The sequence below is a fragment of the Scyliorhinus canicula genome, chromosome 1 (assembly GCF_902713615.1).
Source record: "Scyliorhinus canicula chromosome 1, sScyCan1.1, whole genome shotgun sequence".
Classification (NCBI taxonomy): Eukaryota; Metazoa; Chordata; class Chondrichthyes; order Carcharhiniformes; family Scyliorhinidae; genus Scyliorhinus; species Scyliorhinus canicula.
In genome coordinates, this window is record NC_052146.1 from 291,879,324 (window position 1) to 291,904,691 (window position 25,368).

Genomic DNA, 25,368 nt, shown 5'->3' on the forward strand with positions numbered 1-25,368 from the left:
CAGTCTGTGTCGAGTCTGCACATCCTCCCCGTGTGTGTGTGGGTTTCCTCCGGGTGCTCCGGTTTCCTCCCACAGTCCAAAGATGTTCAGGTTAGGTAGATTGGCCATGATAAATTGCCCTTAGTGTTGGGTGGGGTTACTGGGTTATGGGGATAAGGTGGAGGTGTTGACCTTGGGTAGGGTGCTCTTTCCAAGAGCCGGTGCAGACTCGATGGGCCGAATAGCCTCCTTCTGCACTGTAAATTCTACGATATATCAGGAAAGATGGCTTAGTGAATTTGGCACCAACGACACCAACAACAATTTGCCATATAGTGCAAAGGTCATCAGGTATAATTCCTGGTTTGTACTGAGTTAGCCTGAATAGCAAGGATGCTAATTTAGCTTTAGTACCATATGCCACGGAGGAAAGAAAAAAGTAAAGCCAGGGTATTCCCACTTCTCATCATAGATTTCGATGAACTTGGATTTGATCTTCTTAATGGTTTTACGTGTGCTAAAACTCATTGTATAAGTTCACATCTGAATAAAAGGCTGCTGGCACCACAGTAGTATAAGAGTCAATAACTTCCAGGAGTCGGGGAAATTGTGGAAAATATTATGCAAAAGTTAATTAGAAACAGAATCAGTATTTGCAAGATTAGCAATCTATAATGTATTTACAAATATACATAATTAATATTGATCTTAGCACAATTCAAATCTAAGATCCAAAGAAACAGGGAAAACTTCAATAAGCAAGTTAAACAGGCTTTTACATGGGAAAAATAAAATCTGCAGGTCTGCACAGCTAGTAAAACACCAAGTGCTTGAACATTTACAGAAAATTATCTTATGCTTTTATGTATGATTGGAATATACAAATAGCTATCACTATTTACAAAGACACTGCAGTGCTAACACGGCAATGACATTCATTGAACAATATTTTAATTACTCTGCAGGAATTACATGGTTTATGACCTGACATACTGTTGAATTAACCTACATAATTACAACAGATAAATGTTTGATTTAGAGATTTGATTATGTAAAAATTACAATATAGCTGAATGAAGTGAATAGCATCTTCTTTCTCTTGACTTACTGCCAAAACAATGAGAAAATGCAAAATATAATTTGCAATATTTAAAACAATCAATTTAAAAAACTTAGATTCAGTTGAATTTGGAATCATAAAATAAAATTTGGTTAGCAGCCCTAGAAAAATATAGATCAATGTTCAAGTCATTATTTTGAAAGATTTCCTCAACTGATTGAAGACAAATTTGATACGCTACTGCCAAACAGACACAAGGTAAACAACGAAAATTAGTAAGTAGTAAGACTACACAACCCAATAGCGGATTGATGTAGTACTTTATTTAAGCAGTCTGTAAGAAGGAAAATAATGTGCATCCCTATCATATACATTTATGTGTAAAAATACTAAGGATGTACAGTGTACAAAAACATTTTGTTGCAGTTTTTCACATCCTTGTGGGTCATATACTTAAGGAAATAAACAGTTAAATTTTACCAACAGTAATACAGTTCACTAAGGTTCTTAGTCCCTTCTGCTTACAATCATTAACCATATGACTAGATCTTTATGCATTTAATGGTAGAACTAGCAAGGTCAAGATCTTTCACAAATCCTAAGCTACACAGAGGCAAAATTAATGACCAGTTTAAGAATTTAAAATAAATACTTTACATCTTTTTCATGCTCATCTGTAATACACTACTAGTAGCAGATACAGGAAGTTCTATTTTAGACAGTACAAATAGTAGCAGCAAAGTGTGTACATTGAGGTGTAATATATAGACCCTTCAGTTAGTAGAGGACCCCACCTTGTCACCTTGCCAGTATACTGTAGTAGCAATGCATTTCTTCAACAAGGAGTGCTAAACCTTGTGAAGCTGCAAATAAGGTGAATACATGTGTTATAGTCATAAAAGCATTTAGAGTCAAAATGCCACAGGAATGTGACAACAAATGGATTAGTGTTAAAGCAAAGCTATCAAATCTTCACAATCAAACAGGAATGGCCCGTTGCCCAAAGATGGCTGCAGTACAAGAGGGCATACTCAGTCAGTAAAGGTAATTTCAGACTTAATCCTTGAAGATCTAGACTTTGCAGTAAATATATGAAAGCCAGTAAGCTAAGCAAAGTACAAAACCTTATGGATTGACAGTTTGAAAAACCTTTTACAAAAAAAGACTAGCACTTTAAAGTTGGTCAACCACCATCTATAAACTTCCAGTTAGAACTGTTCACTGATGATGGAACTTATCTGACGCAAACAAATGACCATTACTACTAAAAATAAATACTACATCTGTTTAACATGTGCACATTCAAAATCAACACCAGAAAAAAATAGCTAGTCCACAAGTTTACAGGCAAACATTGCTGTTTACCAACCAAGGCTGGTGGCACAAATTCTCTACCCAAATACATTTGGTGATAATCATAAATCTGAACATTATGCCTGTCTATATTCTTCAGCCATCATAAAACATATACAGGCAGAAATGTGGATTATCCAAAGTTGTAAAAATAAATCTGCGATTGCACTTGATAAGTCTATAATAAGTTTGCTAGGCTGACTAAAGTTGAGCCTTCAGGTACATGGGTTGGTACTAACTTTAACATTGACAGGGATTGAGTTCTGGCAACTGATCACAAATACCCATTTTTAGCCAGCTATTAATGACACCAGCTCATTTTTTCAGTGATATGTTTAACAAAAAAACTTGCATACTTGCCATACATCACAAACAAATGCTTGCTAAGAACAGCAGAAATGAATGTAACAAAAGGTACACAAGTTGCATTGGGTGCTGAAATTTCATTTTTTGTCATTATTGTGAAATTTTGCCAAATACCTTCTTCAGCCTCTATTAAAACTCTGTTCCATTTACAGGCCAAAATGCATAAATGCTGCATCATGTACAATACATCCTATTAGGACTTCATATGTTTAAAAATACTCTTTGCAGGACATTATGTCAAAATAGTAGGAGGTAACAGCTTGAATCTTCAGACTGACATTTAGATTCATGCAAAAAACATTCAACTTGAAATGATTCCTGAAGATGCCCTGCCTCTGAAATCAAGTATAGCTCAAACTCTTATATTGTTCAGGAATGATTTCCAGTGATACACCATGACAACAGCTGAGCAGCAAAAAAAACAGAAAAGACTTGATGTCCTATTCTCTTCCACTGGCAGAGTATGAGAACTGGGGGAAATGGGGCCGTCTTTCATTGTCCATGCAATCCATGCCATCCTCATCATCTATGAACAAACAAAAATAGTTACATTTCAGACAATTACAATAGATCTTAACAAACCTATCTTCTGACCTTTCATACCTAGCAGATTTTTATTTAGCATTGAAACAGAATGGTTTAGAATTATGCCCCCTTTCTGATTAGATATATCCCACAGGGCATATTAAAAAGTATTCCAACAAGCTGCATCAATTAATCAATACAACTGCTAGTTTTACTCATACATTAAAACAATTCACTAACAATTAGGACTAGAAAATACTTGTTGAATCATAATGAGAATGCTTAGAACCAGCATGTTTACATGAATAGAATATGTTCATTACATCAAATATACATCCAATTTCCTCTGCACAACATAGCACATTTGGTTATTGCAGTTAATAGGCTAACACATAATTTTAAAGCTTCTAATGACAGTAACCAGGTAAAAAGAGAGTAATAAATATATCCATTTTACTTATGCCATTGCATTCATCTGGTAATATCTGAAACTTAGCATTCGAAAACAATCACACATAATATATAAACATGCACACTGTCGGTACACATTGGGGACTTGCATTAACATTGTAAAACTAAATTACTTTGTGCTAACTACACAGCCTGTTTCTAACTTCACAGCACATTTAGATGTATTTTGAAGGAAAGGTTTGATATTGTAAGTTTTGATAATTCTTCAAAAGGAAGCCGAGACAATGGGTGATGAGGATAAAAATAACGGATGCCCTTCCTTTGACTCCTTGTGTTAAACATACAAAACTTTCTGTATTCAATCTTTGCTCTCAATTGTTTGAACTTTAGCAGTGAAGTGTTGCTCTTAGAAGATTGTTGCATGTGGTTCAGGGTGCTATTCTGTTCCTCTCTGAAAAGGAAGGAAGTGATTTTGGAAATAAATGTTGTTACAGTATAAGTTTGCTACATGTATGTAATGGCAAATGTTCGTCTAAAAATTTTGAATTGTTTAACCTTTCCTCAAGTTTTAGGTCACAGCAGTGGATGGACAAATATATTTGTCCACCCCTTTTAAGTCTTCGAGTTTGTATTGATAGTGAGACAAAAAACTGATGCATAAAACATGATAAAAATAGATGATAGTAACACTATATGGAACTAATATACTTGATCTTTTTATTCCATGTGTTGGTTCTAATATTAATTGGTGTCTCATCATCCCTGCAGATACGCTTTTATAAGACCATAAGAACCAGGAGTAGGCCATCTGGCCCCTCGAGCCTGCTCTGCCATTCAATAAGATAACAGCTGATCTTTTTGTGGACTCAGCTCCACTTACCCGCCCGCTCACCGTAGCCCTGAATTCCTTTAGTGTTCAAAAATCTATCTTTGCTTCAAAGACATTCAATGAGGTAGCCTCAACTGTTTCACTGGGCAGTGAATTCCACAGATTTTACAATCCTTTCGGTGAAGAAGTTTCTCCTCAACTCAGTCCTAAATTTGCTCCCTCTCATTTTGAGGCAATGCCCCCTCGTTCTAGTTTCATCCACCAGTGGATACGACCTCACTGCTTCGATCTTAACAATTCCCTTCATAAGTTTATGTTTCTATAAGATTCCCCCCTCATTCTTCTAAATTCCACTGAGTATTGTCCCAGTGTACTCAGTCTCACCTCATAATCCAATCCTCTCAACTCTGGAATCAACCTAGTGAATCTCCTCTGCACCTCCTCCAGTGCCAGTACATCCTTTCTCAAGTAAGACGACCAAAATTGTACACAGTACTCCAGGTGTGGCCTCACCAGTACCCTATTCAGTTACAACATAACCTCCCTGTTTTTAAACTCCATCCCTCTAGCAATGAAGGACAAAATTCCATTTGTCTTCTTAATTACCTGCTGCACCTGCGAACCAACCTTTTGCGATTCATGCACCCAGATCCCTCTGCACGGCAGCATGCTGCAATCTTTTACCATTTAAATAATAGTCCATTTTGCTGTTATTCCTACCAAAATGGATGACCTCACATTTACCAACATTGTACTCCATCTGCCCACTCACTTAAACTATCTGTATCCCTCTGCAGACTTTCAGTGTCCTCTGCACACTTTACTCTGCCACTCATCTTAGTGTCATCTGTGAACTTTGACACATTACACTTGGTCCCCAACTCCAAATCACCATGTAAATTGTAAAAAATTGCGGTTCTAAAACTGATACCTGAGGCACCACTAGCCACTGATCACCAACCAGAAAAACACCCATTTATCACCACTCCTTGCTTTCTGTTAGTTAACCAATCCTCTATCCATGCTAAGACATTACCCGTAATGCCGTACAGCCTTTTGTGCGGCACCTTGTCGAATGTCTTCTGGAAATCAGATACACCGCATACGTTGTACACCACGCTCGTAACGTCCTCAAGGAAATCCAATAAATTAGTTAAACGTGACCTGCCTTTCATGAAACCATGCTACATCTGCCCAATGGAACAATTTCTATTCAGAGTGCTCGCTATTCTTCCTTGATGATAGATTCAAGCATTTTCCCTACTACAGAAGTTAAGCTAACCGGCCTATAGTTACCGGCCTTTTGTCTACCTTCTTTTTTAAACAGTGGCATCACATTTGCTGTTTTCCAATCTGCTTTAACTGCCCCAGAGTCCAGTGAATTTTGGTAAATTACCACGAGCGCATTTGCTATTTCACCCACCATCTCTTTTAGTACCCTGGGGTGCATTCCATCAGGGCCAGGAGACTTGTCTACATTTAGCCTCTTTAGCTTGCTCAACACTACCTCCTTAGTGATAATGGTCGTTTCTAGGTCCTCACCTGCCATAGCCTCCTTGCCATCAATTATTGGCATGTTATTTGTGTCTTCCTTTGTGAAGATCGACACAAATTACCTGTTCAATGCCTTGGCCATTTCCCATTAATAAATACCCCTGCTCATCCTGTAAAGGACCAATATTTACCACAGCCACTCTTTTTTGTTTTATATATTTGTAGAAACTTTTGCTATCTGTTTTCGTATTCTGAGCTAGTTTACTCTCATAATCTATCTTTTGACCTTTAAAGATTTCCCAATCCTCTAGTTTCCTGCAGTATTAATGTAAGCCTTCTTGTGACAATAAAGATTTTTTAAAAATCTTTGCCACTTTGTATGCATTTTCTTTCAATTTGATGCCCTCCTTTATTTCCTTAGGTATCCATGGCTGATTATCCCTTTTCCTAGTCTTTCCTTTTCACTGGTATATACTTTTCCTGAGCACTGTGAAAAATCACTTTGAAAGTCCTCCACTCTTCCTCAATTGTTCCACCATAAAGTCTTTGCTCCCAGTCTACAGTAGTCAATTCCTCCCTCATCCCACTGTAGTCTCCTTTGTTTAAGCACAAGACACTGGTATTGGATTTTACTTTCTCATCCTCCATCTGTATTTTAAGTTCATCACACTGTGATCGCTCCTCCAGAAAGGATCCCTAACTAGGAGATCATTAATTATTCCTGTCTCATTACACAGTATTCTTGATATAGTTTCACCCATCTCTTCCCCCCCCCCCCCCCCCACTTGCTAGTTTAAAGTTCTTCAGACCACCCATTTATCCTTTCCGCTAGAACACTTGTCCCAGGTAGGTTCAGGTGAAGACCGTCCCAACAGTACAGATCCCTCCTGTTCCAATACTGATGCCAATGCCCCATGAAAAGGAACCTCTCTTCCCCCACCACTCCTTTAGCGACGTGTTTACTTCCCTAATTTTCTCATCCCTACGCCAATCTGCATGCGGTCGGGTAGTAATCCTGAGATTATAACCCCTGAGGACCTGTTCTTTAATTTAGATCCTAGTGCCTGATAATTCTCCAACAGATCCTCTTTCCTAGTCTTGTCTATGTTGTTTGTCCCAACATGGACCACAACGACTGGATCCTCCCCCTCCCACTCCAATATCCTTTCAATCCAGTCAGAGATGTCCCTCACCCTAGCATAGGGCATACAACATACCATGCAGGACTCTCAATCCTGCTTACAAAAGATGCTATCAATCCTCTTAATTATAGAATCCTCTACAACGACTACGTCCTTTTGCTCCCAAGCTTGAATGGCCTCCTGTACCACGGTGCAGTGGTTGGCTAGCTCACCCTCCCTTCAGCCCTTTTCCTTATCCACACAGGGAGCAAGTACCTCATATCTGTTGGACAAGGTCCTCTGCTTTGAATTCAGGATCCCTCTACCTGCCACACTTGCAGTCATCACATCCTGCTGTCCCTGACTGACACTGAGGCACTTAATCTATGGGGTGTGACCACCTCCTGAAACAAACTTCCTTTCCCATTAGTTGCTTTAGTAGGAGGGGTTTCAGGCACATTGCGGTAAACAGAACAAACTTTGCTCACACCGCTACAAAATAAATTGGTGCATGTTGCCAGCCAAAATCAGAAATAGGGAATTTTAAACGTATACTATTTGAAGTACAGTCTGTACTAGAGTAAGAACAATGATTGGACAGCACAGTAACATAGTGGTTAGCACAATTGCTTCACAGCTCCAGGGCCCAAGGTTCGATTCCCGGCTTGGGTCACTGTCTGTGTGGAGTCTGCACGTTCTCCCCGTGTGTGTGGGTTTCCTCCGGGTGCTCCGGTTTCCTCCCACAGTCCAAATTTGTGCAGGTTACGTGGATTGGCCAAGCTAAATTGCCCTTAGTGTTCAAAATTGCCCTCAGTGTTGGGTGGAGTTACTGGATTACGGGGATAGGGTGGAGATGTGGGCTTGGGTAGAGTGCTCTTTCAAAGAGCCTTTGCAGACTCGATGGGCCGAATGGCCTCCTTCTGCACTGTAAATTCTATGATTTGTCTTAAGAGTGGAAAATATGCAAACTGAAGTTTTGCTACCCGTTGACCAACTATCAGACAGTCATGGCCCCGTGTCCTTGGCTTTGATGCCGAGGTGACAGAAATAAATTTAAAACCTGAAAAAAGCCATTGATTTCCCCAAGAGGCGTACCGGAATGAATGGATTAACATAAATCACTTATACATTTCTTCAGTTGAACAAATCGTACACACATCGTATTGTAAGCCTTCACAAGCAAATCTGCAATTATTTGGGTATCGACTCGACTGAACTTTCCTGTTAATTCTATTTATACTAATGAGCGAAGCAACACTTCATTTACCTTGTATGTAAACAATGAGGTTAATCCTTTATTTCCTAATGTAATAAACTCAGTTTTTGTTTCTGAAATTGTCAAAACATACAATCAGAAATCTGTATGAATGTTGTTATACTCCAGAGTTTAGAATTCTCCACAGCTGGCAATGCATCTCAATTCTGCTGTTTGCTGGGTTTCAGGCATACAAATCATGATCACAAGTACAAATATACAGTGATTCATCTTTGAACTTGCTCAGAAGTCAGTTGGCCAAAATGACTCCAATACTGTAGGTTTTCTTAATGGTGCAAAACAATTTTGGGCATGTATTTCACAGAAGTGGTGCATAATGTCATAATACCAATTTAAAGATCTTAAACTGTGTATTTTGTTGCTACATTGAGATGGAAGGTTTTGTTTTGTATTATCTTTTGTTATCATAGTTTGAGTCTTCACACACACTCTTTTCTGGATTGGGGAGGGAAAAAAAAGTTATCCTGCTCCAAGAAACCTTTTTTTATTAATTCTTTTATAGCATGTGGTTGTGACTAGCTAGGCAGCATTTATTGCCCATCCCTAATTGTCCTGAACACCTACCTCCTTGACCTACTGAAATCCATACAGTGTAGATCCTCTCATTGTGCAGTTAGGAAGGGAGTGCCAGGATTTTGATCCGACAGTGAAGGAACGGGGATATAGTTCCAAGTCAGGACAGTGTGTAGCTTGGAAGGGAACTTGCAGGCCGTGTCTGAAGTCTGAATGCATTGGCTGCCTGACATTCTAGATGGTAGAGGTCGCAGGTTTGGAAAGGAACCGCTGAAGGAGCCTTGGTGTGTTGCTGCAGTGCATCATACACAGTTGCCACTAAGCATCGGTGGTGCATGGGGTGCCCACCAGCAGGCTGTTTTGCCCTGGATGGTGTTGAACTTCTTGAATGTTGTTGGAGCTGTACTCATCCAAGCAAGTGGGGAGTATCCCATTACACTCCTGATTTGTGCCTTTAGATTATGGGCAAGCTTTTAAGAGTCAGGAGGTGAGTTATACTCTGCAGAATACCAAGCCTCTGACCTGCTCTTGAAGCCAGAGTATTCGTATGGCTGGTCGAGTTCAGGTTCCGGTCAATGGTAACCACCAGAATGTTAATAGTGCGGGATTCAACGATGGCAATGCCATTGAATGTCAAAGGAAGATGGATATATTCTCTGGCATTTATGTAGCGCAAATGTTACTTGCCACTTATCAGCCCAAACCTGAATGTTATCCAGGTCTTGCTGCATATGGGCACAGGCTGCTTCAGTATCTGAGCAGGCATGAATGGTGCAATTATAAACAACTCTACTTCTGACTTGTGATAAAGGTCCTAGGACATTACCCCGGAGGAGCTCCTGGAGCGATATCCTGGACTGAGATGATTGACCTCCAATAACCACAACAATCTTAATGTCAAGGGCCACTCTCACCTCACTTGAGTTCAGCTCTTTTGCCCTCGTCTGAACCAAGGTAAATTAGGAGTAGGCCATTTGGCCCTTCGACCATGCTCCAACATTCAACATCATGGCTGATCTGACTGTAACCTCAACTCCACATTCCTGTCTAACCTCAATAACCATTTACCCCCATTCTTATCAAGAAGCGATCTACTTCTGCTTTAAAAAATATTCAGACTGTGCAGGCTAGGTCGATTGATGATGCTAAATTGCCCCTAGTATCTAACGTTTAGGTGGAGTTATGGGGATAAGGTGGGGTATCATGACACCCTGGGCCTGGGCGCAGTCAATTCCAGCCTCTCAATAATTCTTAGAAAAATGGCCAAACTCTTTGGCCCTTGGCTCCCCAATAATTACAGTCACCAGGTTTGTAAATTTATACAGAATTACTTTTTATTTATAACAAAAACTCTAATGAAATATCCAGAAAATACAACTGTTATCTAATTCCTAATCTTCCCACTTTAACTTACCCCTACCCTCTATAAACAGACAAGACAAAAACACAAAGGGGAAGAGAGGAGTGAAAGAATAAGTAAAAATGAAAAAAAAGAGCATTTGTTTCAGATTGCTGTTGCTGGCATACTTTTCTTCAAACTAGACTTTCAGGTCAAGATTTCTGCTTCCCAGTCTGTAATGGTTTTCACTGCAGATTCACTCAGGTCCCTGCAGTTCCAGAAATAAAGCTGCTTTTCTGAAGAAAACATGAGAGTGAGCAAGAGAGAGAGAGCAGGTCAGTGTCTCTCAGCATCCAGGATTCAAACTCTGGTTTCTAGAGGTCTCTGCAAATCTTCCCACTCAGGCAGGTTCCAATCACCACCTGTTACCAGGCAGAATAGTCTTTTGGACAATTCATTGGCCAGCAGCCAACCAATCAAACCAAGTCCAATCCCTTCTCTCGGGTGCCACAAAGTCAGAGCTCTGTTGTCCAAAGCTAGCAGAGAGTACTATGCTATAACTTTTGAATTCCGCATCCTCTTTGCTGCTCGACTTAAAGATACACGTCCATTAAGCATTCATGGATCAATAATGATAACGGCAAAAATAAGGAGAAATTCCCCTTATAGGGGAAGTGGGCCTAGGTAGGGAGCTCTTTCAGTGAGTCGCTGCAGACTCAATGAGCTGATTGGCCCCCTTCTGCACTGTAGGAATTCTATGATTTCACGAGCCACTTCTTATTTTAAGACCATCAGATGAAGTCCATCAGGACCGTGGCCCGCGTCAGCTCACAGCTCTAACAATTTGCTCCGTCACACTTCCCAGTGATTGTAATCCCTCACCCCACCCCCCAGTTGAGTTCCTCCCTCCCTTCCATTTTCTGATTTACAACTATTTCTGGGATGTTACTTGTATCCTCCACTGAAGATGGGTACAAAATGGCAGTTTAATTCACCTGCCAACTCCTTATTTTCCATTATGAATTCCCCTGACTCAATTTCCATAGGACCAAAGTTCACTTAGTTAGCTCTTTTTGAAATATCTATAGAAACTCTTACTATCCGTCGAAATGTTTCCCGCTAGCTTTCTCGTGTACTCTTTTTTTTCTTTCCTTATCAATCTTTTGATCATTTTGTTTTCTATATTCTGTCCAATCTCCTGACCTGCGCAATAGTATGCTTTTATGGTGGATATTCTCCTTAACTTTTTATTAAGCTAACCACAGATGGTGGGTTGACCCTTTGGAATTTTTCTTTCTTGTTGCCTCGGACCCACTCTTTTCTCTCCCTCAAACTGAATGCGAAATTCAATCATATTATAATTGCAGCGACCTAGGAATATCTTCAATAGGTCATTAATTAATCCTATTTTGCTGCACAATACTCGGTTTAGTATAGCCTGTTTTCTGGTTGGCAGCAGAATGTGCTGTTCTGAGAAACTATCCAAAAAACATTCTATGAATTCTTCATCTAGGCTGACTTTACCCATCTGATTTTTCCAATCTAAATGCAAATTAGAATCCCCCATGATTACTGGCATAAGTAAAGTCGCCAAAGTCCCAGATGACCATAGGCTGCTTTCCCGAGGGGGAGAGCTGGCTGGTGATGATTTAACCTGAGGATCACCACATCTCAGTTGAAGGGCAAGATTGAGAAGGCGAACTTCCGGTTGTGACGATGCGGACCTAAGCTGCACTTGTTTTCGCAGCGGCTCCCGCGATTATCGGACTTTTGGGCTCTTTTAAGGGCCCGTAACGGTGCTGGACGGACTTTTCCCGGAGTGGGAAGGCAACGGCAACACTTTCCTGCCGGTGGATGGACTGGACCAGGAGCAGGGCAATAAAAAAATCGACACTGGAGCAGAGAAAGGTGCGAGGGAGGAAGCACAAGATGGTGGCGGGCTGGGAACCGGCAGCGTGGGCGCAGGAGCAGCTCCACCGCTGCTTTAGAGAGCTTAAGGCTGAGCTGCTGGAACCGTTAAAGGCCTCATTTGACAAGCTTCTGGCGACCCAGACGGCCCAGGGGGCGGAGATCCGCGAGATCCGGCAAAAGGCCTCGAAGGACGAGGATCAAACCCTCTCCTGGCGGTGAAGGTGGAGGCGCACGAGGCGCTCAACAAGAAATGGCAGGTGAGGCTAGAGGAAATGGAGAACCGCTGGCGGCGGAAGAATTTGCGGATCTTGGGTCTCCCGGAGGGGCTGGAGGGATCGGACCTGGTGGCCTATGTGGTCACCATGCTGAACTCGCTAATGGGAGCGGGGTCCTTCCAAGGGCCATTGGAGCTGGAGGGGGCCAATCAGGTGCTGGTGAGGAAGCCCAAGCCCAACGAACCGCCAAGGGCGGTTTTGGTGCGGTTTCACCGGTTCATCAATCGTGAATGTGTGCTCAGGTGGGCCAAGAAGGAGCGGAGCAGCAGGTGTGAGAATGCGGAGATCCATATTTACCAGGACTGGAGCGCGGAGGTGACGAGAAAAAGGGCCGGTTATAACCGGCCGAAAGCAGTGCTGCACAGGAGATGGGTGAAGTTTGGCATGTTACAGCCGGCGCGCCATTGGGTCACCTATAAAGTCCGTCATTATGACTTTGACTCTCCGGAGGAGGCCTGAGCTTTTGTTCAGGCCGAAAAGCTGGACTCAGACTGAGGGTTGGGGGGGGGGGGGGGGGGGGGGGGGGGGCGTCGGGGATTGTTGTAAAGTGTTTTGGGTTTTTTCTTCCTTCTTCCTTTGTTTCTTTGTGAGTTTGTGCGAGGTTTTGTCGGCCCGGCGGTCGGGCAAAAAGGGGGGGGTTGTTGGGTTGGGAAGGGTTGAAGGTCGGTAAAGGTGGACGGGGCCTCGGGGATGGGTAGGGTGGCCTGGGGAGTTTGGGCCTGGAATGGGAGTTGCGCCAGAGGGGGCGGGGCCAGCCGAGCGGGTGGCAAGGACTTTTTCCCTGCGCTAGGGGCTGAGGGGCGGGGCTAAAGCTGGAAGCGCGGGTTCTTTTCCCGGGCGTGGGCCGGAACGGGAGGGGACTGTGCCTGTTGGTGGGCAGGGAGGGGAGGAGCAGTGTTACACCGGGGGGGTCGTTGGGGTGGCGGGAGCGGGTGGGGTCAGCAGGAGTCAGCTGACCTACAGGAGTACAATGAGAGGAGCAACGCAGCTAGGGGGGCCCTACGACCGGGTTGCTGCTGGAAGGGCCGAAGGGGAACCAAGGCTTTTAGGTGGGGTCGGGACGAGGATTTGCCACTGTGGGGAACGAGCCGTGCGGGTGTCGCAAGCACATGGCTGGCCTAGGAAGAGCTATGGCTGATCGGGGCGGAGAGAGAGGGCGATAGCCCCCCGATTCGGTTGGTCACCTGGAATGCAAGGGGTCTGAATTGGCCGGTCAAGCGGGTCCGGGTGGTGCCGCATTTGAAGGGGCTGGGGGCGGATGTGGCTATGCTCCAGGAGACGCACCTGAGGGTGGCGGATCAGGTAAGGTTGAGAAAAGGGTGAGTTGGGCAAGTGTTCCATTCGGGTTTAGATGCGAAGAATCGGGGGGTGGTGATTTTGGTGGGGAAGAGAATATCGTTTGTGGCGTCGAGTGTGGTGGCGGACAGCTGTGGCAGATACGTGATGGTAAGCGGTAAGCTCCAGGGGGAGCGGGTGGTGCTGGTCAATGTGTACGCCCCGAACTGGGACGATGCGGGCCTCATGCGGCGTATGTTGGGCCGGATTCCTGACCTTGAGACGGGGTTTAATAATGGGAGGGGATTTTAACACAGTGCTAGACCCAGCACTCGACCGCTCTAGGTCCAGGACGGGTAGGAGGCCGGCCGCGGCCAAAGTGCTGAGGGGGTTCATGGACCAGATGGGAGGTGTGGATCCTTGGAGATTCATGAGGCCGGGGGCTAGGGAATTCTCGTTCTTCTCCCATGTCCACAAGGCTTACTCCCAGATTGATTGTTTTGAGCAGGGCGTTGATTTCGAGGGTGGAAGGTGCGGAATACTCGGCAATAGCCATTTCGGACCACGCTCCGCATTGGGTGGACCTCGAGTTGGGGGAGGGGAGGGACCAACATCCGATGTGGCGTTTAGAGGTGGGGCTGCTGGCTGACGAGGTGGTGTGCAGGCAGGTCCGGACGTGTATAGAGGGGTACCTAGAAATTAACGATAACGGGGAGGTGCAGGTAGGGGTGGTCTGGGAGGCGCTGAAGGCGGTGGTTAGGGGGGAGCTGATCTCCATCAGGGCACATAGGGAGAAGGGGCAGAAGAGTGAGAGGGAGAGGCTGGTGGAAGAGATGGTGAGGGTGGACAGGAGATACGTGGAAATCCCGGAGGAAGGGCTGCTGAGGAAGCGTCATAGCCTCCAAGCGGAGTTCGATCGGGCTGGTTTAGCTCACAGGGCTAAATCACTGGCTTTTAAAGCAGGCCAGCAGCACGGTTCGATTCCCGTACCAGCCTCCCCAGACAGGCACCGGAATGTGGCGACTAGGGGCTTTTCACAGTAACTTCATTGAAGCCTACTCGTGACAATAAGCGATTTTCATTTTCATTTAATCTATTGACCACCAGGAAGGCGGAGGCGCAGTGGAGGAGGGGGCAGGGGGCGATATACGAATATGGGGAAAAGGCGAGTCGGATGCTGGCACACCAGTTCCGGAAGCAGGAGGCGGCTAGGGAGATAGGGGGAGTTAGGGATGGAGGAGGGAGTCTGGTACAAAGCGCGAGGGGCATCAACGGGATGTTTAGGACCTTTTATAAGGAACTATACCGGTCAGTGCCCCCAGTGGAGGAGGGAGGGATGGACCGCTTTCTGGGCAAGCTAAGGTTTCCGAGAGTGGAGGAGGAGCATGTGGGTGGGTTGGGGGCACCAGTTGGGTTGGAGGAGCTGGTTAATGCGATGGGGAGGATGCAGACAGGGAAGGCACTGGGGCCCAATGGGTTCCCGGTTGAATTCTAAAAGAAGTTTTCTGACCTGCTGGGACCGCTGCTAGTGAGGGCCTTTAATGAGGCGAGGGAGGGAGGGGGCTTTGCCCCCGATGATGTCTAGGGCGCCGATCCTGAAGCAGGATAAGGATCCCCTTCAGTGTGGGTCATATGGACAGATTTTGCTCCTGAATGTCGATGCAAAACTGCTAGCAAAGATATTGGCTAGGAGGGTGGAGGACGTTGTGCCGCAGGTCATACACGAGGATCAAACGAGTTTTGTGAAGGGGAGGCAGTTGAATGTTAACGTACGGAAGCTTCAGAATGTCATAATGATGCTGGCGTGGAGGGAGAGGCAGAGATAGTGACGGCGATGTATGCAGAGAAGGCCTTTGATAGGGTGGATTGGGGATATCTTTGGGAGGTGTTGAAAAGGTTCGGGTTTGGAGAGGGATTTATTAAGTGGCTGAGGCTGTTGAATGAAGCCCCGGTGGCTAGTCTGGTTACGAATGGGAGGAGGTCGGAGAATTTTCGACTGTACCGGGGAATGAGGCAGGGGTGCCCCCTGTTTCCCCTGCTGTTTGCGCTGGCGATCGAGCCCCTGGCCATGGCGCTGAGGGAGTCGAGGAACTGGAGGGGGATAGTGGGGGGGGGCATCGGCTGTCGTTGTACGCGGATGACCTATTGTTATACGTGGCAGACCCGGTGGGGGGGGATGCCGGAGGTGATGAGGATTCTGGGGGAGTTCGGGGACTTCTCCGGGTATACGCTCAATGTGGTGAAGAGTGAGCTATTCGTAGTACATCCGGGGGACCAGGAGAGAGGGATTGGGGCGCTCCTGCTGAAAAGGGCGGAGAGGAGTTTCAGGTACCTGGGGGTCCAGGTAGCCAGGAGTTGGGGGGCCCTGCATAGGCTCAACTTTACGAAGCTGGTGGAGCAGATGGAGGAGGACTTTAGGAGGTGGGATGTGCTGCCACTCTCCCTAACGGGCAGGGTCCAGTCTGTCAAGATGAAGGTCCTCCCAAGATTTTTGTTCCTCTTCCAGTGCCTCCCTATCATGATTCCTAAGGCTTTCTTCAGGTGGGTCAATAGGAGTATTATGGGATTTGTTTGGGCGCAGAAGACCCCGAGGTTGAGGAGTGTGTTCCTGGAGCGGGGGGAGGGATGTGGGAGGGCTGGCGTTGCGCAACCTATGTGGATACTACTGGGCTGCCAACCTGCCGATGATACGTAGGTGGGTGATGGAGGGAGAGGGGGCGGCATGGAAGAGGCTGGAGGCGGCGTCCTGTGTGGACATGAGCCTAGAGGCGCTGGTGACGGTGCCGTTGCCTCTCCCCCCAACAAGATATACCACCAGTCCGGTGGTGGCGGCCACCCTCAAAATTTGGGGGCAGTGGAGGCGACATAGGGGGGAGGTGAAGGCTTCAGTCTGGTCCCCGATACGGGGAACCATCGTTTTGTACCAGGTAGGATGGACGGAGGATTTCTGAGCTGGCACAGGGCAGGTTATCAGGCGGATGGGGGATCTCTTTCCCGATGGGAAGTTTGCAACCCTAGAGGAGTTGGAGGGAAGGCTGGGCCTCCCCCAGGGAACACCTTCAGATACATGCATGTAAGGTAATTTGTCAGGCGGCAGGTGGCGGAGTTTCCACTGTTGCCCCGAAGGAGTGTTCAGGACAGGGTGCTCTCTGGGACGTGGGTTGGTGAGGTGAGGATTTTGGCAATCTACCAAGTGATGCAGGAGGGAGAGGAGGCCTCGGTGGAAGAGCTGAAAGATAAGTGGGAGGAGGAGCTGGGAGAGGAGATTGACGAGGGGACGTGGGCGGATGCCCTGGGGAGGGTGAATTCCTCCTCCTCCTGCGCGAGACTTAGTTTAATTCAATTAAAGGTGCTGCATAGGGCGCACATGACTGGGACTAGGCTGAACCGGTTCTTTGGAAGAGAGGACAGGTGTGTCAGGTGTTCTGGGGGCCCAGCAAACCACACCCACATGTTCTGGGCGTGCCCAGCGCTGGAGTGCTTTTGTAGACGCGTCGCGGAGACGCTGTCAAGGGTGGTTGGTTCCAGGGTTGAGCCGGGCTGGGAGCTCGCAATTTGTGGGGTAGCAGCAGAGCCGGGAGTGCAGGAGGCGAACGAGGCCAGTATTCTGGCCTTTGCATCCCTGGTAGCCCGGCGCAGGATTCTTTTGCAGTGGAAGGATGCGAGGCCCCTGGGAGTGGAATCCTGGATCAACGATATGGCTGGGTTTATCAAACTGGAGAGGGTCAAGTTTGCCCTAAGGGGGTCGGTGCAAGGGTTCCTCCGGCGGCGGCAACCGTTCCTAGACTTTCTGGCGGAGCATTAGAGGATGGTCATTTTCGGCAGCAACCCAGGGGTGTTGGGGGGGGGGGGGGGGGGGGGGGGAAATGGGTGGGTTCGTTTTTTCCTTTATTGGGTATGTGTGTTTGTTCTCATGTTAACTATTTTTGTTAATTTATTGCTTTTGTATTGGGGGGGGTTACTGTTATCTCTCTTTTTCTTCTGTTGTTGTTGGTTAAAACTTGTTGAAAATTTGAATAAAAAGTATTTTTTTAAAAAAGATTGAGAAAAGATTAAAAAAGATTCATGAATAACCTCAGCCAGTATCTATCACCTAACCTTTCTGACAGGCTCCCATTATTTCTTCCTTTATATCCTGTCCTATTGAATGGTTACTGTTATAGGGCTTGTACATCACTCCCACAAGTGACTTCTTGCCTTTATCACTTCTCATCACTACTCAAACTACTACACTGGTTTCCTGAACTTGGGTCATCCCTCTCAAATGTGCTGATACCATCATTAACAGTCATGTCTCCACCTTTCCCTAGCTTCCTGTCCTTCCTAAATGTCCCAGGTCCCAATCAATGTCATGGTCATGACTCTGTAATAGCCATCAGATAATACTTATTTATACATGCGCTCTCACTTCATCCATTTTGTTTTGAATGCTTATACAGAGTCTTTAGTTTTGCCCTTTTATTATTTTTGTAACCTGTAGCCTTATCTGCTGATTTACTCTTAGATTTGTACTCCCTGACCCTTTCTGTCACAGTTTATCATTTCCCATATTAATACCTTTCATTCTTTCCGGTTTTCCAATCTGATTTACCACCTTTCTCCAAATTTGTTCCCTTGCCCTCACTACTTAGTTGAAAACCCTCGCTACTTTCCTAGTTCTGTGGCTCGCTAGAATACTGGTTCAGGTGTATTCCGTTCCAACGGTACAGCCCCCACTTTCCCTAGGACTGGTGCCAATGTCCCATGAACTGGAACCCTCGCTTCCCACACCGGTTTTTGAGCCTGTAAGAGGGCAGGAGTTGAATGGCTGTGGCGGAACCCAAAATGAACTTCTGAGAGTAGATTATTGCTGAGTAAGTGCCAGTTACTGTTGATGACACCTTCCATCAATTTGCTGATGATAGAGAGTAGACTGATGGACAGTACATGGGGGGCTGGATTTGACCTTTTTGTGGACACACCTGGGCAACCTAATTGCTAGCTGTATTGGAACTGCTTGGCTAGGGGTACATTTGGTTCTGGAGTACTATTGTCAATATGTGGTCAGGACCTATAGCTTTTCCATTTTCCAGTTCCATCACCCATTTCTTGATATGTCATATGGAGTGAATAGAATTGGCTGAAGACTGGCATCTGTGATGTTGCGGCTCAGATGGCGGCCAAGATGGATCATCCACTCAAACCTTTTGGTTAAAGATGTTACTGCAAAGGGCTAAAGAGCTGGCTTTTAAAGCAGACCAAGGCAGGCCAGCAGCACGGTTCAATTCCCGTACCAGCCGCCCCAAACAGGCACCGGAATGTGGCGACTAGGGGCTTTTCACAGTAACTTCATTTGAAGCCTACTTGTGACAATATGTGATTTTCATTTCACTTTCATTTCATTTTCAAATGCTTCAGCCTGGTCTTTTGCTCTGATGTACTGGGTTCCATCATCATTGAGGATGGGGATATTTGGGTCACCCCCCGCCTCCTCCAGTTAGTTGGTTAACTGTCCGGTACACCACCATTCATGGGGAGGTGGTGACACAGTTGTGTTGTCAGTGGACTAATAATCCAGAGACCAAGGATAATGTTCTGAGGTCCTGGGTTCAAATCCCAACATGGCAGATGGTGACAAAGAACAAAAAATCGTACAGCACAGGAACAGGCCCTTCGGCCCTCCAAGCCTGTGACGACCATGCTGCCCGACTAAACTACATTCTTCTACACATCCTAGGTCCGTATCCCTCTATTCCCATCCTATTCATGTATTTGTCAAGATGCCCCTTAAATGTCACTATCGTCCCTGCTTCCACCACCTCCTCCGGCAGCGAGTTCCAGGCACCCACTACCACCTGTGGACCTGTACACCTAGATCTCTCTGACTTTCAATACTCTTTAGGGTTCTACCATTCACTGTATCTTCTCTATCTGCATTAACCTTCCAAAATGCATTACCCCATATTTGTCTGTATTAAACTCCATCTGCCATCTCTCCGCCCAAGTCTCCAAACGATCTAAATCCTGCTGTATCCTCTGACAATCCTCATCGCTATCCGCAATTCCACCAACCTTTGTGTCGTCTGCAAACTTACTAATCAGGCCAGTTACATTTTCCTCCAAATCATTTATATATACTACGAACAGCAAAGGTCCCAGCACTGATCACTGCGGAACACCAATAGTCACAGCCCTCCAATTAGAAAAGCACCCTTCCATTGCTACTCTCTGCCTTCTATGACCTAGCCAGTTCTGTAACCACCTTGCCAGCTCACCCCTGAGCCCGTGTGACTTCACCTTTTGTACCAGTCTACCATGAGGGACCTTGTCAAAGGCCTTACTGAAGTCCATATAGACAACATCCACTGCCCTACCTGCATCAATCATCTTTGTGACCTCTTCGAAAAACTATCAAGTTAGTGAGACACGACCTCCCCTTCACAAAACCATGCTGCCTCTCACTAATACGTCCATTTGCTTTCAAATGGGAGTAGATACTGTCTCGAAGAATTCTCTCCAGTAATTTCCCTACCACTGATGTAAGGCTCACCGGCCTGTAGTTCCCTGGATTCAATAAAATCTAGAACTAATGATGACCATGAAACCATCGCGATTGTTGTAAAAACCCAACTGGTTCACTTAGGGAAGGAACTCTGCCATCTTTACCGTGTCTGACTTGCATGTGACTCTAGACACACAGCAATGTCTTTTAAAATGCCCTCTGAAATGGCCTTGCAAGCCACTCAATTCAAGGGAAATTAAGGATGGGCTATAAATGCTGGCCTTGCCAGCAACGTCCGGATTCCAGGAATGAATTAAAAAATGACTACGTGGCAGGAAAACGTAGCCTTGTCTTATGATGTTTGGCATTCAAGTAGTCCTGTGTTGTAGCTTTACGAGGTTGACATATTGTAGCTACTCCTAGCAACCAGGATTGATCCCTAGCTTGATGATAATGGTGGAGTGGGGGAAATGCTGCAAATGACCCATAGCACGTCAAGAATGCCCAGTTTTGAGTTGCTACATCTGTTCAAGATCTCGGGTTTAACATAGTGGCATTGCCACATAATAAGACTCAGTGTGCAGATCGGACTTCATGTCCACAAAGACTGCGCAGTGGTCACTCCTACCAATCTTTTTTTAATATAAATTTAGAGTACCCAATTATATATTTTTTTCAATTGAGGGGCAATTTAGCGTGGCCAAATACCCAACCTGCACATTTTTGGATTGTGGGAGTGAAACCCACGCAGACATGTGGAGAATGTGCAAACTCCACATGGACAGTGACCCAGGGCCGGGATTTGAACCCGTGTCCTCAGCGCCACAGTCCCAGTGCTATCCACTGCGCCACATGCCACCCCACTCCTACCAATCTTAACCGGGCAGTGAGAAGTGCAGAACAGAATTCAAAGGCAACTGGACCTCTGATTTCTGCTCCCTTCCACTTCGCAATAAATTTGTGTCACCGGCTGATATCATAAAGTTGCTACATAAAACACAGATTGTAAATGCACAGCCTAGCATGCTGTAGCATTTGTAAAATTCGGCTAAGGTGTCACTTTTTTCTTCTCCATCTCCTGTAAAACATTCAGCCTCCATTCTAATCCTTAATCGTTTAAAATGAACCTAAACCTATAAAGAGCAATCATAACATGATTTCACCATGCCACCCTCCAATAAATCTGTTTTAAAAAAAAAGTGATAACATTCTCATTCTTTTATTCTTACAATATTATGCTGCATATCTATGCCCCAGCTATGTGCGTATGGCAGACAATCTCTCAGAGAAACAGACAGCAGGATTAAGTCAGGTACTGGTATAGACTTGATTGCCTTCCATCAACTAAGTCTTTGATCTCAGTCGTGCTTAGAAGTTAACATTTCCATGCCAGATGAAACTTTATTGAAATATACAACATCTCAGTCTACTATGATGCCAAATACCTTTTTTTATTTCATGGGATGTGGGCATTGCTGGCAAGGTCAGCATTTGCTCCTCATTCCAATTGCCCTAGACAATCACTCCAGTCCATTCCATAGCAATTTAGCTTGCTACTCCATTTCAGAGGCCAGTTAAGAGTCAACAACATTGCTGTGGATCTGGAGTCACATATGGTCCAGACCAGGTAAGGATGACAGATTTCCTTCCCTAAAGGACATTAGTGAACCACGTAGATTTTTATGAAATTGATGATAGTTTTGTATTTTATTATTGAGATTAGCTTTCGATCCCAGCTTTCTTAATTAATTCCATTTATCAATTAATTGAATTTAAATTCACCGGTTGCTATAATGGAATTTGAACCAGTGTCCTCAGAGCATTCGCCTGGGCCTCTAGATTACCAGTGATTTTTGCCACTTTGCCACCGACTCCACCTGAAGGACTGAATGGCACGTTTTCATTTCCGTCATCTTGATGTCACATGTAGTTCTTCAGGTTATCAACCTCAGATGGTTTGGATTCAGCAGAGTAATCAGAAAATAATTATCTATGTTTTGCTCTCGCAATGAATATGTTACAGAATTAGAACCACAGAATAATACAGTACAGAAGAGACCCATCGGGTCTGCACCGACACATGAAAAACATGTGGCCTGCCCACCTAATTCCATTTCCAAGCATTCGGGCCCAGAACATTGAATGTTGGAACGTGCCAAGTGCTCGTCCAGGTACTTTTTAAAGGATGTAAGGCATCCTACCTCTCCCACCCTCCCAGGCAGTGCATTCCAGACCGTCATGTTGAAACTTTTTAACAAGACTATGGGGAAACTCACCAGAACTATTTTCTTGATATATATTAATGACTTTGCCTTGGGTGCACAAGGCACAATTTCAAAATGTGCAGATGACATAAACAGATTGGTGGATTGGGTGGGCGTGTACCAGATAACATTGAATGCAGAGAAGTGTTTGAAGTGGTACACAGGTACAGAGGGGCCTGGTGGTGTACATAACTAATTCCTTGATGGTGGAAGGGGTGAAACCCAATATTTTAACACTTTATCTCCCCATACATGCTGCATTCCTCCCTGGATATTTCCAGCATTTTCTGTTTTTATTTTATATTTCCAGCACCTGCAGTATTTTGGTTTTGGAAGTTATGATGGACCTTTACAAATCTTTGATCCAGCCTCGACTGGAGAATTGTGTCCAATTCTGTGAAATTTAAGCAGGATGTGAAGGTTGAGAAATGAAAGGATACACAAAAGACTTAAGAGACCAACTCTAGTGATTTCAGCTACGTATGCCCATAAGGCGTAGGAGAAGTAGGACATTCAGCCCATCAAGCCTGCTCCACCATTCAATGAGCTGATGACTGATCTTTTTTTTAAAATTTAGAGTGCCCAATTATATTTTCCAATTAAGGGGGAATTTAGCATGGCCAATCCATCTATCCTGCACATCTTTGGGTTCTGGGGGTGAAACCCATGCAGTAGCTGATGACTGATCTGATATAAGATAATCCTCAACTCCACTTCCCCGCCTTATCTCCATAAACCTTGATGCCTTTACTGATAAAATAATCTGACTATTTCAACTTTGAACATACTTAACAACCAAGGTCCCACAGCCCTCTGCAGTAAAGGTGGTGGCATAGTGGTATTGTCACTGGGATTAAAAGTCTAGCGATGACCATGAAACCAATCTCAATTGTCGGAAAAACCCATCTGGTTCACTAATGTCCTTCAGGGAAGGAAATGTGCCCTCCTTACCTGGTCTGGCCCATATGTGACTCTAGACCCACAGCAATGTGGTTGACTCTTAACTGCCCCTCAAAGGTAATTAAGGATAGGCAATAAATGCTGGCACAGCCTGCGACGCCCACGTCCCATGAACAAATTTTTAAGAAAAGTTTTAGTATCAAAAGAAATTCCTCCTCATGTGTCTTATGTGGAGTTTACTCTGAGATTATGGCCTCTGGTCTTAGACACTCCCAACCTACTCAACACCTCCTCATAAGAAAATCCCTCCAAGTCCAGAATGAACCTAGTGAACTTTCTCTGGACTACCTCCAATGCCAGTATATCTTTCCTTAGATAAGGGGACAAAAACTATTTGCAGTATTCCTGGTGTAGTCAGACCAGTGCCTTGTACAGTTTTAGCAAGACTCCACTATTTTATACTCTATTCCTTTTGAAATAAAGATCAATATTCCATTTGCCTTCCCAATTACCTGCTAAACTTGCATGCTAGCTTTTTGTGATTTATGCATGAGGACCCCCAAATCCCCTCCGTGCTGCAGCTTTCTTCAGTCTTTCTCCATTTAAATAATATTCAGCTCCTTATTCTTCCTACTAAACTGCATAACTTCACATGTTTCTACATTATATTCAATATGCCAAGTTTTTTCCCCTCTCTTGCCTTCCCACGCATTGTGTCATCCATAAACTTGGCAAAGCACATTCACTTCCCTTGTCAAAGTCATTAATATATATTGTAAATAATTGTGGCCTCAGCACTCTACTAGTTACAGGTTGCCATTTTGAAAATGCTTCCCTGATCCCAACTCTGTCTTCTATTAGTTAACCAATCCTCTATCCATGCTAATATACAACTCCCACACCATGTGCTCTTATATTAAGAAGCCTTTTGTGCGGTACCTTATCAAATGCTTTTTTGAAATCCAAGTATATCACATCTACTGATTCCCCTTATCTATCCTGCTTATTACCACCTCAAAATTCTATAAACTTTGACAGACATGATTTCCCCTTTATGAAGCCATGGTGGATATATTGGAGTAGATGGGATTGCTTCCCCTTAGAGAAGAGAAAATGGAGAGATTTGATAAGAATACTTTAAAATCATGACAGGGAGAAATAGTTCTGTGATGGAAGGGTGGAGAGCCAGAGGATTGAAGATGACTGACAAAAGAGTCGACAGCAACAAGAAGAAAGCTTTTATGCAGCAAGTGGTTAGGATCTGGAATGCACTATCCAAGACTGTGGTGGAGGTAATCAGAGCTTTCAAAAAAGGAAATTAGATAATTAACTTAAGAGAAAGGCTAGAGGGACAAGGCAGGAAAGGGGCCAGCTGAGTTGCCCTTGCAGAGATCTTTGCAGAGATGACTAGCCAAATCACCATCTTCTGTACTGTATCCATTTTATGATTCTATTTTTACTAACTATTGTAAGGCTTTTGACCCCCAGCTTCGTACAGTCTTTAGAAATTAGGGAACAAAAGATATTCACAGCCAGATTTTGAATTTCTTCCAGGATGAAAGATCAAGTCCTAAGCCTGAGGCCAAATCACCTTCAGCTGTTTCATCAATGTCCTTCCTTCCAACAAAAGGTCAGAAATGCGGACATTTGCTGATGATTGCACAATGTTCAGCACTATTCGTAACTCCTCAGACATTGAAACAGTTAATGCCCAAATGCAGCAAGATCTGGATAACATCTAGGCTTGGGTTGAGAAGTGGAAAATAAGACTCATGCCACACAAGTGTCAGACAATAACCATCTCCAACACGAGAGAACATGACCATCTCCCTTTGAGATATAATGACACCAGCATTGCTGAATTTCCCACTATCAACATCCATGGTGGGGAGCAGTTACCACTGACCAGAAACTGAACTGGATTGGCCATATAAATACTTTGGCTACAAGAGCAAGCCAGGTGATAAGAATCCCGTGGTGAGTAACTCACCTCCTG

General features: G+C 44.7%; 1 protein-coding gene across 10 annotated transcripts in view; it reads right to left on the bottom strand.

Moving 5' to 3' along the window:
• Positions 1-1,311: 1,311 nt before the first annotated feature.
• The window catches only part of akt3a (v-akt murine thymoma viral oncogene homolog 3a), a 522,194-nt gene continuing 498,137 nt past the window's right edge, over positions 1,312-25,368 (bottom strand). For 9 of the 10 annotated variants that reach the window (XM_038815257.1, XM_038815276.1, XM_038815325.1 and 6 more), the window contains one exon: positions 1,312-3,284. In XM_038815257.1, coding sequence (XP_038671185.1) covers positions 3,199-3,284 — 86 coding nt within the window. In that variant the 3' untranslated portion in view covers positions 1,312-3,198. Of the gene's footprint in view, positions 3,285-3,721; positions 4,146-25,368 lie in introns of those variants that run through there. The other variant, XM_038815267.1, reaches the window with a different exon arrangement.